The sequence below is a fragment of the Scyliorhinus canicula genome, chromosome 6 (assembly GCF_902713615.1).
Source record: "Scyliorhinus canicula chromosome 6, sScyCan1.1, whole genome shotgun sequence".
NCBI classification, from domain to species: Eukaryota; Metazoa; Chordata; class Chondrichthyes; order Carcharhiniformes; family Scyliorhinidae; genus Scyliorhinus; species Scyliorhinus canicula.
In genome coordinates, this window is record NC_052151.1 from 66,946,831 (window position 1) to 66,966,634 (window position 19,804).

At 39.3% G+C, this 19,804-nt stretch overlaps 1 protein-coding gene across 5 annotated transcripts in view; it reads right to left on the reverse strand.

Moving 5' to 3' along the window:
* Positions 1 to 19,804, reverse strand: part of LOC119967207 (bcl-2-associated transcription factor 1-like) — a 56,699-nt gene that overhangs the window by 6,191 nt on the left and 30,704 nt on the right. For all 5 annotated transcript variants that reach the window (XM_038799428.1, XM_038799427.1, XM_038799424.1 and 2 more), the window contains exons 7-10: positions 15,905 to 16,010; positions 15,530 to 15,614; positions 11,955 to 12,127; positions 10,849 to 11,029 (exon numbers count right to left, since the gene is read on the reverse strand). In XM_038799428.1, coding sequence (XP_038655356.1) covers positions 10,849 to 11,029; positions 11,955 to 12,127; positions 15,530 to 15,614; positions 15,905 to 16,010 — 545 coding nt within the window. The remainder of the gene's footprint in view (positions 1 to 10,848; positions 11,030 to 11,954; positions 12,128 to 15,529; positions 15,615 to 15,904; positions 16,011 to 19,804) is intronic.

Genomic DNA, 19,804 nt, shown 5'->3' on the forward strand with positions numbered 1-19,804 from the left:
TTCTATTATTTTCCTTTCTTTGGCTTTCGTTATATTATATTTATTTTCTATTACATCAGTAGATAACTTCAATATAGCGCTTGATATCCTGTGTAGTGGTTTATAAATCACCCTGCATCAGTGAGGATTATCACAAAATTATTTTATTCTTGAATAAAATTGCATGATATCAATTTTCAGTCATGTATCCTGAAATTAGGTATATAGAGAATGGACACCAAAGAGATTACAAAAAGCAATTTCAGAGTTTCAGAAAACATTGTAAACCAGATGAATCGCTAAATTGAATCATTTCAATATTACATGGGGGCTGGACACACTTCGATATTCCTGTAAGAACAGACATAGCAGATAGATGCAGCCTGATGATCCTTGCTGATTTTGGCATATATTCCCTGTTGGATTAATTATCACTCTACAATCATCTGCGTCAATCTGGGTTTATCAGTACATAATTTGATAACTTCTTTCTGCTGATCACAACATGTTTTTAAATAGAGATTATTACCCTAGAACAGTAAAATAAATGTTCAATATCACTGCAGTTTTTGGTATAACTGAAAGCACCTAGAAAGTAATTTTAAATAGATTCACTTGCAGTCTGGGTAGTCTAACTTGTTAAAAAACACTTGTGCTACATATTGTTAAACCACCAAAAAATATTTTTCTGCACACATTATGAACTCTTTGAAGCATAGAACAAAGAAACAACACATCTTAAATTAATATATTCATGAAATACTTCAGCTCTGCTCATAATCCTGGTCATATTTTCAGTAGTAACCTAAGCGATTAAAAATTACCCAGCAAAAATGGCATGGCAGGCATGACTGTGGTATAGATCACTGCCCCCCCAGGTACAATTTGAAACATGATTTGAATAGTAACGAGCTGAAAAGGTGTTTACTTTTAAATCTTTCAATTTATGTGTAGCTATGAGACTCGGCAGCCATGCTTTTCATATTGTTTATATGCTAGTCATGATCAAAGAACATAATCCTGCATCAAGTTCCTCACTTGCTCTTCAGGAAATTGCTAGTGAAACTTTAATGTACAGTCAATATTCTCACTCAAATAGATCTTAAGGGGTGGGTAAATTCTTCAATATTGTTGACTACTTAATTCTCCATAATCAAGAACAGAAATGCTGTACTATATAATACTATTTGTTAGGCTGGATACAATTAGAAATGATGACAGGTTACCACACATAATAGTGTAAAAGTAGAGCTTTTGAGACCAACGTTTTAGGCATAAAAAAAGTCAACCATAGATGAGTAATATTTGAGGGGTTGACACCACTTCTCATCAGGGCTGATGGGCAGGGTTAACCCGATCAGTACCATTTTAGAGTTGTCTTTCCCGCTCCCGAAGACGCTCTTCTGCTGCCCAGTTCGACTCTCGCCACTTTTACCCGACTCTCGGCAACTGTCTCCTTAGCCGTTGCTCAGAGTTGGGTTCAGGAGAGAAAGCAGCACGCGAGAGGACAGGATGGGATGAGAGAACGAGAGAGAGAGAGTTGGGGAGAGAAAGAGTCAGCAGCAAGAGAAAGAGGGAGTCGACGAGAGAAAGAGAGCATCCCCACAGGGGAAACATCTCCTCAGCATCTACTCTATATGTTTCCCCAGAATTGTATTCAATTCAGTAAGATCACCTCCCATTCTTAACTTCAATGAGTTTAGGCCCACCCTGCTCAACCTTTCTTCATATAATCCCTTCATCTCAGGAATCTCCAGCGAACCTTCACTAAACTGCTTCCAATGCAAATATCTGCCTCTGTAGATACGTTGGTCCAAACTGTGCACAGCACCTTTGGTGCAGCTGCACCAATTCCCAGTATAGTTGTAGCAAGACTTCCCTACTTCTATGCAGTTACGAATATCTAGCTCATGTTTCATGTTATTACAGAGGTAATGTTTAGTTCTGGGAGGATTACTGTTGTAAAGGTACTGTAACGCTTCTGAGGATCATTGGAGCCGAGGTGAATTGTCCAGAGACCGTGGCATATTTATAGGATGGTTCCTATGAATAACTTCATAGTTAAATAACATTTAACATTCATGTGCCTTATAAGAGAATTCTTGAGGAAAGTAAGAAGGAAACCCGATTGCACCATACATAGTTATAGCTTGGTGTTAAGACTTTTGTTTAATTATTTTATGTACAATAAAGTTTGTATTTTGTTTTTAAAAAAGTGAAATCTTGTACATTGGAGCTATTGGTTAAATCGAGATAGAACATAGAACAGTACAGCTCAGTACAGGCCTTTCAGCCCATAATGTTGCTCCGACCATTTATCCTAATCTAAGATCAACCTAACCTACACCCCTTCAATTTACTGCTGTCCACGTGCCTGTCTAAGAGGCGCTTAAATGTCCCTCTGGGCAGCACAAGTGGATAGCACTGTGGCTTCACAGCGCCAGGGTTCCAGGTTCGATTCCCTGCTGAGTCACTGTGTGGAGTCTGCACATTCTCCCAGTGTCTGCGTGGGATTCGTCCGGGTGTTCCAGTTTCCTCCCACAGTCCAAAGACATGCAGGTTAGGTGGATTGGCCATGATAAAATGCCCTTCGTGACCAAAAAGGTTCGGAGGGGTTATTGGGTTATGGGGATAAAGTGGAAGTGAGGGCCTAAGTGGGTCAATGTAGACTCGATGGGCCGAATGGCCTCCTTCAGCACTGTATGTTCTATGCTCTAATGACTCTGACTCCACCAACTCTGCTGGCAGTGCATTCCACAAACCCACCACTCTAAGTAAAGAACCTACCTCTGACATCTCCCCTATACCTTCCTCCAATCACCTTAAAATTATGTCCCCTCGTGACAGCCATTTCCGCCCTGGGGAAAAGTCTCTGGCTATCCACGCCTCTCATCACCATGTGCACCTCTATCAAGTCACCTCTCTGCCTTCTTCGCTCCAGTGAGGAAAGCCCTAGCTCCCTCAACCTTTCTTCATAAGACATGCCCTCCAGTCCAGGCAGCATCCTGGTAAATCTCTGCATCCACTATCTCTGCAGCCACTTGTTTGAAGACCCGAGGTCGCAAGCCATTAAGGTCCAGAAAAATTGTCAGCCTTAAATCCCATTAGTATTTCCATGACGTTTTCTCTAGTGATATTGATGGCCAATTCCCAAAGTTAGCTATATAATTTTTCGGAAATGTAGGCTGCTGTACCTACCGACTGAGAAGGGGAATAAAAAACATATTGCACAGCATCTTGATCGGTATAAACTTTATGTGACGAACTCTGTATGTTTTGGGGGCTCCAGCACAAGCAGAGTGTGGTGTGGGGGCAACAGCAAGTGTGTCTCCTGCTGTCGGTGCTGCCATGACATTGCCAGGGAGATGAGGGCCAAAATTGATGTAAGCACAAAGAAAGACAGGAAGAGAGGCCATGCATTTTCAGTTTCCAGCACTTTTGACTGCTACAGGGATTGGGTAGTGCACCTTCCTATTGGTGTGGTGTGAAACAATTACCAGAGAGTCTGTGTTTGAGGCACCAAAAAACAAACCCATGTGACAGGTTAGTTAGGAGCTGAAGAGGTGGCAGCTGACATGCGGTCATTAGCTCCACATCCAGCTAGGGCTTGGAGAATATAATATATTAATCTTTATTGTCACAAGTAGGCTTACATTAACACTGCAATGAAGTTACTGTGAAAAGCCCCTCATCGCCACATTCTGGCGCCTGTTCGGGTACACGGAGGGAGAATTCAGAATGTCCAAATGACCTAACAGCACGTCTTTCGGGATTTGTGGGAGGAAACCGGAGCACCTGGAGTAAACCCATTCAGACACGGGGAGAACATGCAGACTCTGCTCAGACAGTGATCCAAGCCAGGAATCGAATCTGCGACCCTGGAGCTGTGAAGCAACAGTGCTACCCACTGTACTACCCTGCTGTCCTCCTGCTGAGGGGTCTAGAATGTAGAAGCCCAGGAGAATCTGGAACTCTGCGCTGCAGAGCGTTGGGGCTCAGGGAGGCCGAGGAGCAATGGTGCTCTACTCAAGGCAGCTAAAGAGTTAGAATTGTGCCAGCGATTAGATGCTGCGACGCAGCCATGTGAATCCAGTGGGACGCAATCTCGGGAGAACAGATTGAGCAACTGGGAGCCAACTGAAACGCATGCCCTCAGAACCTACTGGATTGGGGGATGGGGATTCAGGATTGTCATGGGGATTCTTCCCTGGATGCTGACAAAATTAGGTTAAGCGTAGTCTCCAAGGGAGAAATGTTCCTCTACTTCTACAACAAAACAACTAAACTTGAATGAGGATATGATAATCATAAACTTGTTGAAACAAGTTCAAAAATAGATCTTCAGTTAAAATATGATGGACTTCAAATTGCAGAAATTTCTAGTATCATCAAAAATGCTTTGAACAGGAATTACTGTTGAATTGGGACAGTTGGTTGAATCAGAATTTAAAACAAAGACTGACAAAGTAACAGAATACTGTTGTGAAAAGAGATATCAGCTTCGTGAGAAAGATAGAGTTTTAAAGAATTTTTGTGACTCAAAGAGATCACTAACGTGTTGATGATTTGGTGAGAAATTCAGAGGATGTATCTTGGTTACAGAATCTGCCATTTAATGTAGTTTGTGGTGTGCTCCACCATAGCTCGCCTGTGAATTCATGTTTACCTCCTGGATATTAAGAGTATTAGGTATCAACTGCTTGCTTTGCTGACTTTTGTATGGTTACATTTCTTCTGTTTGTTTAAAACCATGAAATCTTGGAGGTTTTATTCCCTTAGTAAAATCTGGAATTTAAAATTTCATCTACTTAGCTACTCGTCCTGAATCAGATCGTAACAAAATTCTCATCCACAACTGGAACATCTATAACAAGTATTACAATACCTGCGTTATAACAGTGATTACAACTCAAAAGTAAGGTAATTAAACTGACTTAAAAAATTTTTTGGGATGTCCCGAGGTTGTGAAAGATGCAAAATGTATGCAACTTTTTCTAATTCACAACTTGCTCTGCTTCGCTCCCATCACTGGTTGGTACCAACAGTTACAGAGATGAGAAGATAGCATCTCTCTACCTTCTTCGATTTTCCATCAATTCTCCATTTCAAACATATGCTACCCGAAATTAACTTTTTCATAGGAAACTGTAACAAAAAAACTTTGTCTTTTCAATCTTCTTTCGGAAAGGGATGGTGATGGTTATGCCTAACTTTACATAGTCACAGTCAGCTGGTTTTGTGCCATAAAAAGCAGGGGGGGCAATCTGTAATCTTAAATTATGATGATGGCTTATTTGTGCAATTTGCTTCTCGCTAAAACAGAGGAGTTTAAGACATTTATTTGGATTTACAATGTGAATATTTAATTTGATAAATATGGGTGAATTAAAAACCCCAGAAAATATTGGAAATATTCAGCATGATTTTTTTATTTCTTTCATGGGAAATGGGCATCACTGGCTAGGCCGGCATTTGTTCCCCGTCCTAATTGCTCTTGAACTGAGTGGCTTACTTCAGGCATTGTCAAACCCAGGGGCGTGACCTGCGGGTGGGTGTTGGGAGGGTCGCGGAACCGTCCGTCACGCTCCCAATCGCGCAAACCTGTGCGCAACAGCCGGCTGTTAAAAATGCCGGCTGCAAGTGGCCTTCAAAACAGCCGTAAACATGTAAAAAAAATGCGACCGCACTGCGCATGCATGCGTGCACACTGATGATCAGGCACACATGTGCAGTGCGGCCGCTTTTTTTTTAAATTATTAAACTGTTGCAGCTTTTTGTTTTACAAATTTAGGGAGGTTTTATTCATTTAATGTATTTCATTTTTTTTTTCCAAGTTTGGGTGGGGGGGGGGGTTTTGATAAAATTTTACCGGAAAAAAATGCAGATCTTTGGACAGATGGAGACTCCATACTTTCCGACACCAGAAGGCTTCACCTTCATCCAACAGGTTCCATTGGAGGAGTGTGTAAAAGGGCCAAAGGGACCCAAAACCATTTCCTCAATTTTTGTCAGCAGCAAACAAAGAGAAAATGGTGGATCATGCAGATCGGCCGGCGTGGGTCGCAAAGATCGGCTGGTGTGGGTCGTGAAGGTTGGCCGGTTGATAAAAATGGGTCCCCGGAAAAAAAGTTTGAAGAACACTGGCTTACTTGGCCATTTCAGAGGGCAGTTAAGAATCAACCGCTTGATGGGCAGCACGGTGGCCTAGTGGTTAGCACAACCGCCTCACGGCGCTGAGGTCCCAGGTTCGATCCCGGCTCTGGGTCACTGTCCGTGTGGAGTTTGCACATTCTCCCCGTGTCTGCGTGGGTTTCGCCCCCACAACCCAAAAATGTGCAGAGTAGGTGGATTGGCCACGCTAAATTGCCCCTTAATTGGAAAAAATAATTGGGTAATCTAAATTTATAAAAAAAAAATCAACCGCTTGGATCTGGAGTCACATGTAGGCCAGACAAGGCAAGGATGGCAGATATCCTTCCCTAAAGAACATTAGTAAAGCAGATGGCTAATTGATGGTAGTTTCATGGTCACCATTATTGAGAATAGCTTTATAATTCTAGATTTTATGGCAGCACAGTGATACAGTGGTTAGCACTGCAGCCTACGACGCTGAGGACCTGGGTTTGAATCTCGGCTCTGGGTTTCACCCCCACAACCCAAAAGATGTGCAGGCCACGCTAAATTGCCCCTTGGTGGAAAAATAATAATAATTGGGAACTCTAAATTTATATTAAAAAAATAATTCTAGATTTTGACAACAGAATTTAAATTACACCAGCTGCTATGGTAGGATTTGAACCAAAGTTCGCAGAGCATTGGCCTGTACTTCTGAATAGCTAGTCCAGTGACATTACCACTACTCCACCATCTCAAGTCTGGGAGCATTTGTTGAAATAAAAAGCAGAGTTAACATTTTGGATCAAAGACATTCCATCAAAACTGGGAAAAGTTAGAAATGTAATAGATTTTAAGTGGGTCAAATATGGCAGGGAGGAAAAAGAACAAAAAAGGGAAAGAATGTGGTAGGGCTGAAGATTGGAGACATTAAATGCTGGTGGGAAAGTATTAATGGGACAAGAAATAAAAGAAGTCTCCAAAGGAGGTATAAATGGCAGAATAATGAACAGCTACTAAGCGAAAGAAAATCTAAGATCAAGACTGCATCATGCAAAGGAAGCAAAATGGGGAGAGCAGAGATTACAGTCTGAAATTCTGGAACTCAATGTTGAGGCTCGAAGTCTGCAAGTACTAAATCAAAAGATGCAAACTTGTAATTTTATTTCCGCTCTCCTCAAAGATCAAACAGCAATTTACTTGGACTTCTTTCAATTTAGTGTGCTGTTTTCACTGCTCACAACATAGTCAGCTCCACACCAGAGACCAAACAGATTGGGCGACCGATTTGCGGAACACCACCATTCAGTCCGTAAGCGTGACCCCAGGTTTCCAGTGGCTGACTATTTTAATTCTCCACCTTGCTCTCGAGCTGAATCTCTTTCCTCTGCCTACTGCAGCGTTCAATGAAACGTAGCACAAGCTCAGGAACAGCATCGCTGGTCTTTTGCCTGATTAGACTATTTTATTCTTTTTCCACCCTCCACCATTTAACCTACTCAAAACCTTTCTAACTTTAATCAATTCTGAGGAACGATCATTGATGCAAAAGTTAATGGCTTTTCTCTCCACAAATGCTCACGGATCTGCTGAGTAGTTCCAGAATTTTCTGTTTTTATTTCAGAGTTCCAGCATCCATAGCATTCCTCTTTTGTAGGAGAAAGCTGTACATGATTTTGAACTTCAAGGATTCTTGATTTCCATAAAATGTTAATGTTGAGGTTTATATAATCTTTCAAAGTGTACAAAAACTCAAAGCATTGATGCTCCAAATTCATAGGTTTTCTAACTAGATTCCTTGCATCATTGGAGATGTGCACTAGTGTATTTGTGGACTTGGTTAACATTATTTCTGTGGCTCTTCAATAAGAAATATTTTCTGGAAACATAGGAACTAGTTGGATACCTGACAATATCTATCAAAAATTTGGACAGGGTCACCAAGCAATATACAGATATTTGTCTGCTCAGTCAAGTTTGAAAATTATTTACCTAAATCTAAGGATTCAAAAATGTACATTTTATTACATTACATTTCATTACAACGCTTATTTAATTCATGTTTACAGACTTGATGATTCTTAAACCCTTAATTTAGAAAATCAAATCATTACTCTTGAAAAAGGTCATTTCTGCAAACGCAGGACGTACACTAATTTTCTCCAAGTGACACAAAATGATCCAAAATGTTCACATCTATAATTTCCTGTAATATTGCATGTTTGTGTAACTAAATAATTATTTGAATCCAAATCTGTAACCATAAGTTTCTTAGTAAGCTACATGTTAATGCTTTACTTTATAATGGAGGTGGCTCACAGATTCAATGCTGCTAAAAATAAGGAAATGGTGAACTAATCAAAATATGAACAATAAAATGAACATCATTTGCTTAATTAACTTAACATCTCTATTTCAATTATGTTTGCCATGGAAGCTAGTTCAGTGGCGTGGCAGAGTTTTTGAGATGCAGAAGTTGTTAGTGGAAATAAAATCGATTTTAGTACAATTTTATTTTGTACATAAGTAAATTGCCTATTAAGCATTTCTTGAATAGATCCTTGGCTATTACCACAAACGGGTTTAAACTTTATGCATGTTACTGCATTTCCAAGCAGTTTTACAGCTGCTTTCAGCCAGCCCTAGACACTCTTGGCTTCTGTTGAATATGAAAATATCTCAGTTTTCTCCATCTTAAATCACTCAGTCTCCAATATAACTACGGCCTGAACACCTGTGCCAATGAGCACCACGCAGGTTGAATGTAACTCCGTCTGATATCAAGATCGGTCCATGCTCTTATCGATTAACACTCAAATTCACTGACTTTTACCAATGCTAGTGGTCACACTTCATACCTGACTAGGACACATACTCCACATACTGGCATTGTGCATGCTTAAAACTGCACACTGCAGTCCTAACTACATTAGGAGACTGGAATTATTTTTAAAATAATTATGAATCAAGAAAAACTTAGTGCCTTTATACTGTAATGGACCTGTGCTAGTGAATTCCAGTATTGCAAGCCTTTCAACACCCAGTGCAAACCAAAATGTCAAACTACTAGGACTAGCTCTTACTGATTGTCCAGAAAACCCAAAGTCATTGGTCTTCGACAGTTCCAGCAACTCTATAGCAAGCTTTCAGCATACAGTATAAGCCTTGCTTCAGGAATCCTACGGCAGTAGCAGAATATAAAAGCACCTCAAATCTTAAAGTAACACTCAAACATACTTAGTGAGATGACAATAGATTTTCAGCATTTACCAGTTTACTTAAACACGAAGCTTAAATATATTTCAGTTTTTATCTATAGCTCACATTCTGGAATTGTCTCCCAAAATTTCTGTTCTCCTCTCATTTAAGATTATCCTTAATTCCCACCTCTCTAACCATGCTCTGGCCATGCATGCTATTACACCCCTTTGGTTCACCATCTAATTTTTACACCCCTTTGGTTCAGCATCCAATTTTTCTCATTACACTCAGGTAAAAGACCTTGGGATGTACTTCTGTTTTAGAGGGTGCTCAATATTCTTTTAAAACACTGGGCTGTATATTGGAAAAAAAAGTATGGCAGCCTGCTTCACAATCATAAAGGTGCTGCAGCAGCCTAAATTGCCTGGCAAGTGAGACGTCCGTCCTTCAATGGAAAAGAGGTCCTACCCATGAGAGCTGTCAACCAACCCAATTTGATGGCAGTCCCAACAGCACCAAGACCTCATTAGTGGGTGCTGCTAGGATTACAACCAGCTCCAAGAAGGCAGCCGAAGGATCCTAGCAATTCAGGGTTTTGAGGGAGAAGGAGGGTATGTGAGCTTGAGAGGTGGGGGTTAGGGAGAGAGCAGACAGATAGGAAGAAATGGAGGTGCTATCTTGGGGGCGGGGGGGGGCTCTCCAGGTGTTTTTCTAATTCTCTTTTGAAAGACACAAATTAATCTGCCTCTACCACCTTTACAGATAGTGTATTCTGGATCCTAACCACTTGCTATGTAAAACTGTTTCCCCTCACTTCACATTTAGTTCTGTTGCCAATCACCTTGAATCTGTGTCCTCTGGTTCTCAATCATTAGGAATTATTTCTATCCACTGTCATGATTTTAAACACCTATCAAATGTCCTCTTAATATTCCCTTCTCGAAGGACAACACCACTGGTTTCGCCAATCTATTGACAGAACTGAGGTTTCTCATCCATGGAACCATTCTCAAACTTTTCTACACCGTCTCCAAATACATTCATAAAGTGCAGTACCCAAATATGTCAGTTGAGTTATAACACGGTTTTAGAGGTTTATTATATCATATGCCTCAATGTCCATTTTTCAAACTGTCTTTGCCACCTTCAAATCTGTGTATATATACCCCAAGGTATCTCCATTTAACCCCCCCCCTTTTAGTTTATATTCCCTCTCCCTGTATCACTTCATACATTTTTGCAATACACATTACCTTTAATAAGGTCTAACTACTGTAATTTTATGTCTGCCATGTGTCCATTTATTCGACCAAACCATATCCTTTGTAAGTCTGTAACTAGTCAACTAGTAAAATCAAATGCTGCCAGTCAGATTCAGCAGTGTGACCACCTAATTAGGAAAACAGGAACAGCAATCTTGTTCTTCACCTGTCAACTGATACCAGGAGGTATCAAATTGCTTCAGTTTTAACATTTCTTTAATAAAGTGGTTTTTTGACTGATTAGTTGATGAACTTATTCAAAAGCAAAATCTCAGCATCGTGATGCACTTACAAAGTTTCCCCTAGGTCTTCCTCGTCCTTGAAAAACTGCATTATCTGTATGACCCTGGAACGACTTAAAACCACTCGTACCGTCATCCCTTTCTTTTCTGACTTCTCTATCCTCGTGGGGTTCAGGTGAAGAAGAAGATGAAGAGCAGCTGGAATGGTCCCGATCTTTATTTTTATGCTTGCTACAAAAAATATGTTAATAAAAATTATTACTGCACACCAAATAGCAAAAAAAAGGGTTTGCTGGACAATCCACTTGCTGTTGCCAATAAGACATCAAAAGATTAAACCCAACTGAAACAGTTAAAGGAAAAAAATACCTACGCAGACGACATTCTTTCTTTCACCCCCTTTTCTACAAATAAATGCAAGCTGATTAGGGAATATTTGGACTTCTGACCTTATTAACATGAAGTATTGTACTGCATAAATTAGGTAATTAAAAATTTGAGGTCAATCATCTTTTCATATAATCCCTGTCAACATTTTTCAGTTTTCCATTTTCAAAATTGACAAACTAGTCCATGATTTTGTTTATCCTGAAAACGTTGCTATTGAGAAAGAAATTAGTGGAGCCAAGTCCACAAAAGATCAGTCATGATCTCATTGAATGGTGGAACAGGCTAGAGGGGCCAGATGGCCTACTCCTAGTTAGAATCATCATAGAATTTACAGTGCAGAAGGAGGCCATTCAGCCCATCGAGTCTGCACCGGCTCTTGGAAAGAGCACCCTACCCAAGGTCAACAACTCCATCCTATCCCCATAACCCAGTAACCCCACCCAACACTAAGGGAAATTTTGGACACTAAGGGCAATTTATCATGGCCAATCCACCTAACCTGCACATCTTTGGACTGTGGGAGGAAACCCATGCACACATGGGGAGGATGTGCAGACTCCGCACAGACAGTGACCCAAGCCGGAATCGAACCTGGGACCCTGGAGCTGTGAAGCGATTGTGCTATCCACAATGCTGCTCTTCTTATGTTCTAAATGCTCAAATTACTACTATAAATTAAATATTTCCACTAAAGCTAAATATGGCATTAGTATCTAAAACTGATCAAAGTAAATTAACAAAATTAGAGTTTAAAAGATGATCTCACCTTTCTTCCTTGAAGGGTTTGTAATCTTTATGGTCTTTCCCTGATTTTTCCAAGGAAAGCTTTTTTGATGCAGTAGATTCTCGCGAACCTTCACGTTCTTTACTTTTCTCTTTTCTACGCCGATCAATATCATGGCGCAAGTCAACTGGATCAGATTTCAATTTTTTTTCTGCCTAGTTGTTTTACAAAAAAAATTGAGACTAAGTAATAAACAACGGAAAAGTTTCACGTGGCTGGAATAAATTTGATGCTAAACAGTTGCATTATTGGAAATAATGATTTTGCAAACATATATGAACACGCCACAAAGTTTAATTTTAAAACAGTATCAAAAAAGTTACTGAGAATTTTTTGTTTTTTCAAATCATTAAGAGACATGGAAAATGTTTTCAAAACCACACAGGCATGGTAAATGATATTGATATAATTTGCAGGTTTGCAAAGGAAATCTCAAATAATAAAGAATTTCAAACAATAAACAAGTGTGAAAGCAGGTATTGAGATCCACTTGAAAATTAGTGGGAAGCTGGATTTTAGGACAGTGCTAGAACATAATTACTTCCCATCCCACTCAACTTCATCCCACTCAACTTCACCATCAAAAAAAAGAGAGAAAAGATAATTAGCAGATTTCATGAAATGCCAGACAAACTATATATTTTTTTTTTAAAAGCCTTTTTCTTTAATAATTCAAAGTATCTGGTCATTGCTGAAAAGGTCATTTACTGCCTACTCCCAACTGCCTTCGCAAAAATGGCGGTGAGCTATCTTCTTGAACCTCTGCAGTCCATGTGTTGAAGGTGTTCCCACAATACTATTAGGACGCGAGTTCCTGGATTTTGACCCCGAATAACAAAGGAATAGCAAGAATTTTCCAACTCTTTCCATCGGGCAGGAGATACAAAAGTCTGAGAACATGCAAACAGATTCAAAAACAGCTTCTTCCCCGCTGTTACCAGACTCCTAAACAGCCCTCTTATGGACTGATCTGATTAATACTACACTCCTGTATGTTTCACCCGATGCTGGTGTCCATGTATTTGCACTATGGACCTTGTGTTGCCCTTTTATGTATTTTCTTTTTATTTTGATGTACTAAATGATCTGTTTGAGCTGCTGCAGAAAAATACTTTTCACTGTACCTTGGTAGACGTGACAATAAACAAATTCAAATTGTGCGACTTGGAGGGCAGCTTTCATTTGGTGACATTCCTCTGCACATCCAGCCCTTGTCTTGCTAGGTGGTAGCAGGTTTGGAAGGTTCAGGCAAAGAAGCACTGGCGAGTTGCTGCAATGCAACTTGTACACACTGCAACCATCATGCATCAGTGGTGGAGGAGTGAATTTTTAAGATAGTTAATGAGATACCAATCAAACGAGCTGCTTTGTCCTGGATGGTGTAGAGCTCTTGTGTCGTTCAACCTATACTCACACCTGCCTTGTGCCTTGAAGGCGGTGCACAGGCTTTGGAGAATCAGGAATGGAGTACTCAATCACAGAGTACCCAACCTCTGACTTGCTCTCATACCCATAATATTAATCTGGCTGGTCCAATTAAGTTTCTGGTTAATGATTACTCCCAGGATGTTGATGAGATGAAAGAGAAAATGCTGGAAAATCTCAGGTCTGCCAGCATCTGTAGGGAGAGAAAGCTCTGAACAAAGAGTCATTGGACTCAAAACATTAGCTCTTTTCTCTCCCTACAGATGCTGCCAGACCTGCTGAGATTTTCCAGCATTTTCTCTTTCGTTTCAGATTCCAGCATCCGCAGTAATTTGCTTTTATCCAGTGTTGATGAGATGATCTTCGCCAGGAAATTGTGAGACACTTTTCAGCCCAAATCTGAATGCTGCCCACATCTTGCAGGCGGGCACATACCACTTCAGGATCTGAGGAGTTGTGAACAGAACTGAACAACGTACAATCATCAGTAAACATCCCTGCTTCTGGCCTTATGATGAAAGGAAAGTCACTAATGAAGCAGCTGAAGTTGATTGGACCCAGGGCACGACCCTAAGAATTCCTGCAGTGATGACCTGGGATTGAGGTTAATGGCCTCCAACAAACACAACCATCTTTCTTTGTGCTAACTTCAACCAGTGACGAGTCTTCCTCTTTCTCTCCCCCCTCCCCGCCCCCCCATTCCCATCTACTCCAATTATACCAGGCCTTGTTGATGCCACACAGAGTCAAATGCTGCTTTCTGTCAAGGCAGTCACTCTCACTTCACCTTTGGAATTCAATTATTTTGTCCACATTTGGACCAACGCTGCATTAAGGTGTGAAGCTAAGTGGACCTACTGAGACCCAAACTTGAGTATGGGCGAGATAACTAGTGAGCAAGTGCTGCTTGATAGCACCATCAACAACACCTTCCATTATTTTGCTGATGAGGCAGTAATTAGTTAAACTGGACATAGAACATAGAACAGTACAGCACAGAACAGGCCCTTCGGCCCTCGATGTTGTGCCGAACAATGATCACCCTACTTTAAACCCACGTAACCCGTATACCCGTAACCCAACAATCCCCCCATTAACCTTACACTACGGGCAATTTAGCATGGCCAATCCACCTAACCCGCACATCTTTGGACTGTGGGAGGAAACCGGAGCACCCGGAGGAAACCCACGCACACACAGGGAGGATGTGCAGACTCCACACAGACAGTGACCCAGCCGGGAATCGAACCTGGGACCCTGGAGCTGTGAAGCATTGATGCTAACCACCATGCTACCGTGAGGCCCACTTTTGTGAACAGGACTGACTTGGACAATATTCCACACCATCAGGCAGATACCAGTGTTGTATCTGTACTGGAACAGCTTGGCTAGGGGCACAGCAAGTTCGGTGGTACCTATTCAGTACTTCCGCCAGGAAGCTGTCAAGACCCCATAGCCTGTGCTACTCCACTGCGCTCAGCCTTTATTTGATATGAAAAAAAAAGCTTACTAAATATAAATAACAGTAAGGAACCAAAGAATACAAGTTAAATGGAACAAAGTTACACAGCGTATTGATAACATCTGTATGCCTGGCGGGGCTGGTTTAGCACAGTGGGCTAAACAGCTGGCCTGCAATGCAGAACAATGGCAGTATGGTTCAATTTCCATACCGGCCTTCCCGAACAGGCGCCGGAATGTGGCGACTAGGGGCTTTTCACAGTAACTTCATTGAAACCTACTTGTGACAATAAGCGATTATTATGCCTTTTTAAAAAATATTACTTGATCTTGAGATGTGGAATTTGGGCAACACAGGAGGTTATTGCACATCCTTGGTTGCCCTGAGTTTGGAGATCATTTCCACCAGAATGCTGGTGATTGTGGAATAAGTCAACAGGAAAGAGCAGTACACCATAAAGTATAAATGGGTTGAAGAGACAACTGGTGGTATAGGTTTAGACAACTTCCTCTTAAAAATGACAGGATTTTTGGGTTAATGACCCTTTCCTGTTCCAAATTCTTTTACCAGTATACATTCAAGAAATCTCCACCAAATAAACACAGAATTAGAACACAGCATGTAATAAACAACTGATTTAAAGCTGGAAGTCTGTAATGTAATTGTTCACCTTTCGGTTGTCTTCTTTAGAGGTTACATCTTCCTCTGTGATGCGAGTATGCTTTCGTAGAGAGCTGGGAGAAATATCAATTCTCCTAAAGGTCAACAATTATATATTGTGAGACTTCAGTATTATAGGAAAAATTAAGTTAGTCATCCTTTCATATCGCCACATCCATCCACACACCTCCCGCATCTTACAAAGACCTTGCTCAAGGTGATTACTCCCATCAGCGTACAAAAGTGCAATACTGCAGTTTAAATGCGAAACACTCCTTCCTTGGATAAATGCTGACAGATTAATACAACAACTAACTACTGTTGAAAATACCAATAACTTTTAGAATTTTAGTGCTAAGAATGGTAAAAGTATGTAACTGTATACCTGTGGATTTCAGGACTTTTCTGCCTGGCTCCGGGGTCTTCTGCTGTCTTCTGATACATAGTAAAGCGTTCATTAAGGGTCATTCCTGTTGACTTGAAATAGTGCTCTGTTGGTTTTAGAGGAGAAATACTGTTCAGTTAATTTATTTTCACATTAGATACTCCATTCTTGAGAAGATATGTTAGTATATATTCAAGAAACCTGGCAGAAGTAAAAGATAGATGGAATCATGCAGTAAATGTAATGGCTGCAAGATTACATTCTTAGCTATACATGTTAGACTCAATGTCGTAATTTGAACCATGTTCATACACCTTAAGACAGTACAATTTTCAAACTCTTTAAGTGCAACAGCAAATATGTGTTACAACTGCCTTCAGTTCAATTGCTGCATTATGTAAGGTGACACTCCAGCATTTTGAATTATTAGTACAAAACAGTTATTTACAATACAAGTATTTTGCCATACCCATACTGTATACTAGTTTGAAGCAATGGGTACAGTTTTATCACCAAACACCGCTGAAAGCTTATCTCGGAGTTGGACTATTTATATGTACAATTTCCCCCACTCCTGGATGATTTTTTAAAGTTAGCAATGCCAAACAGACCTTTCCAATTTCATCAACAATCTGACAAGAAACATTATTCAACTGTCTCAAACTTGGCTATGGAAAAAACTGGTTAATAAAATCACAAGTACAATATCTATGGGAAACTTACCGCCTGAAATCCAGAAACTGCCTCACAACCAACCATAAACACTTCAATGGGTCACTACAACAGTAGTGCCTCGATCATAATTCCATGAAACCCAACAAGGAGTGCAGAGGAATTTTGTTGTTAGCAATTCAGTTACAAGCCTTTTTTTCCAGGAAGACAGAAGCTTCAACTTTGCCTGTGTTTTTTGCATCTGTATCTTTCAACCGTTATTATATTTTTTAACATGGGACTTGGAATTTCAATACATGAACACATCCCAGGATTGCCATGACCTATTTGCAATGAAAAAGAAAACATCACTGGGCTTTTTAGCTCAGCACAAAAACTGTACCTGTAACAGTGTATTGGTGTACTAACATAATAATGTATTTTATTTTCATAGTTCTTTCACTAAAAGATGATCATGGTGACTAAAGACTGATGGACTTTAAAAATTCTAAGAATCAATTTCATGTACATATATTCCTCTCTGACTAATAATACTGGTAAAGATGGGGAAATTCTTAGGTACAAATTTTCTCTGCATTTTTGTAGGTTTACAGTTTGTCAAGCATGATGTTCAAAAACAGCAAAGTTATAAAGCGCATATGGTGATATTCTAATTGGTGGCTAAATTGAATTACATTTGAAACAAAACTGCATGATGTTATAGATTTATCAGAACTTGTTTTTTTCTTACTGAATTAAGTTACACTTACTTTTTTTAAAAAACATTAAATAAATTGCCAACAATCATTGCTACACTATTGAAAAAGATCAATAATTGTGGCAAAGAGGGGAGGATGAGAATTTCTCCCCTTTCTCCTGTATCCGAGTTAGCAACATGTGTTGAACAGCTTTCACAGGCGCTCAAAAGTTATAATGTTTCGTAAATCTTTAAAGAAAGCATATTCCAAACAAAAAGTGCTACATTCTAGCTATTTCAAAACATTTTTAAAAAATATTAGCTCACTCCTAAGAATATGGGAGACACATTCCCATATTTAAGTTAAAAAAACCTCACTCCAAATATAGAGTCAAAGTCAGTTCTTGCTTAATCTACCATGAAGCTTATGCTCATTCATGGGAAGAGATCACTACAGTCCTTACCCCAAGATAAGCAACCCTCCTCCTTAAAACTACAATATAGGCTGAAGCTAATTAACAGCTGGATGTTGCACTACTTAAAACTTCCAGACTATCTTTCTTTTTATTTTAAATGAAAGCAGCAGTATTTTGATCAAGAAAGCAACATTTGAAAATGCAAAAACAGTACTTTGCGTTTACATTTCAGTTTCTTACAAGAAATTCTTGTAAGAAATTCTTACAAGAAATGCTGTAACTTAGTGCATGCAAAGATCTACTACTTGACAGCTGTAAATTTTAAAAAGATAGTTGAATTTTTTTTTGCTCTTTACCTTAAACCTAAGAATCAATTACAATTATACTGAAATCAGCCAATTCTGGTCAACTTTTATTTAGAAATTGAGCCACACGTGTCATCAGTTCCTTATCTATTACACTTGCCTACAGCACTAAATAAAATGTACAAACTATAAAAATGTATTAAAAACTTTTAATACTGGAGTGTGGAGTGAAGTCCCAATCACTTCAATGAAGTGCCAGTTTAAGATGACAAATTGTGAAAAATTACAGGAATCCACTATATATGAAACACTATTTTGCTCAATTAAACGCTGCTAGTTTGCATGAGTAAGCAAATTGCACAATGTAATTGATTCTACATTAGTGTCACCATTAAAGTGAAAGTTTGAGTTTAGTACTGGATGCCTACATAGTCCACCTCATCTTGTGCAAAAAAAAATCAAGTGCTGGATACAGGTGAACACTGTTCAGGTCCTTGTAACCAATCATAACCAGGAAAATGTTCAGAAACCTGCAAAACGTTTTCTTTAGAAGCACATGTACATTTTTAATTTAATATTCTCAGTAATTTATGAAGCAGAATGTTCAATCTGTGATGCAATACAAGGTGCTGAGTATGGATTTAAGCATTTCAGCTCACAGATTAGACTATGCATAATATTAAGCAAAACATTGCAGAGTACATCAAGCTGTATGGCAGTTTTATAGATAAATCCCAGAGATTAATTAAAGTGATTTTATGCACATATAGTAACATAGCAATTAACTTAAATATTATAACATTATTAAAGAATCACTTGCATATATGCGCACATATTGTAGGGCTGCAATAAATATAACTGTTTAAAAGAGAAGTCCAGATATGTGTATTGCATACAAAGTACCTCACAGGAACTTACCGTTTTTTTTTTGCAAAAAGCATGAGATGTACCAAGTTAAATTTTCAGCTCTTATAACCTGCTATACAATAGCCTCTAGAACATTGTGAATGAAGATTTACCTAGTAGATGAAACAACACAAACTTCATTTATCATTGGGCCAAGTAAAAAAATTTAGTTCTAGACTGTGTGAAAAATCTACGTGCAATTATCTTTAAGGGTATACCAGTACACCATGTGTAGCAGCCAGGGCTTTCTACATGAAAATGCATTATTTTTATCACTGGTAGAGAATTAAGGAAGTGTAAGAAACTGTATCAATATTAATCAAACCAATGGCAAAATCTCTGGAACACAGCTTGTTACTACAAGATATCTTTAAAACTTCAGAAATATACGAAAGAGGGTGTCTACAAATAGCACCACACTTTAAACCAAAGATGTGTCAATATCGAAGTTTAACATAGATGGCCTCAGATATTCAGACAGGACAAATGTATGGACATTTCAAAGGGCCAAGTGAAAGAGGAGGAACAATTTGCTGTGGCATTTAAAATGACAAATAATAACAATCAAGAGTCCCCAGAATCAGAAAACAAACAATTTAACAGAAGTTAGGGATCACATTACAATACATACAGATTTACTTCTCGCTAATAAAATATGAATAAGCATTCAAAAACCTGGCACTAGTTCTGTAACAAACAACAATTTTGCAGTGCAGACATCACATGTCAGCTACACTAGATTCAATAGTCAGGGGCGAGTCAGCATCCCCCTGAAAGACACTGGCTCATAACTTGAATCACACTTGTAAAAATAATGGCTAAACAGGAAGGATTTAAAGTTGGTACATCATGTTTGAGTGCAGTTGGGGGAATATAATATATTTGAGTTTTAACGCTTTTTAAATATTTCCTGTACTTCCCTTTT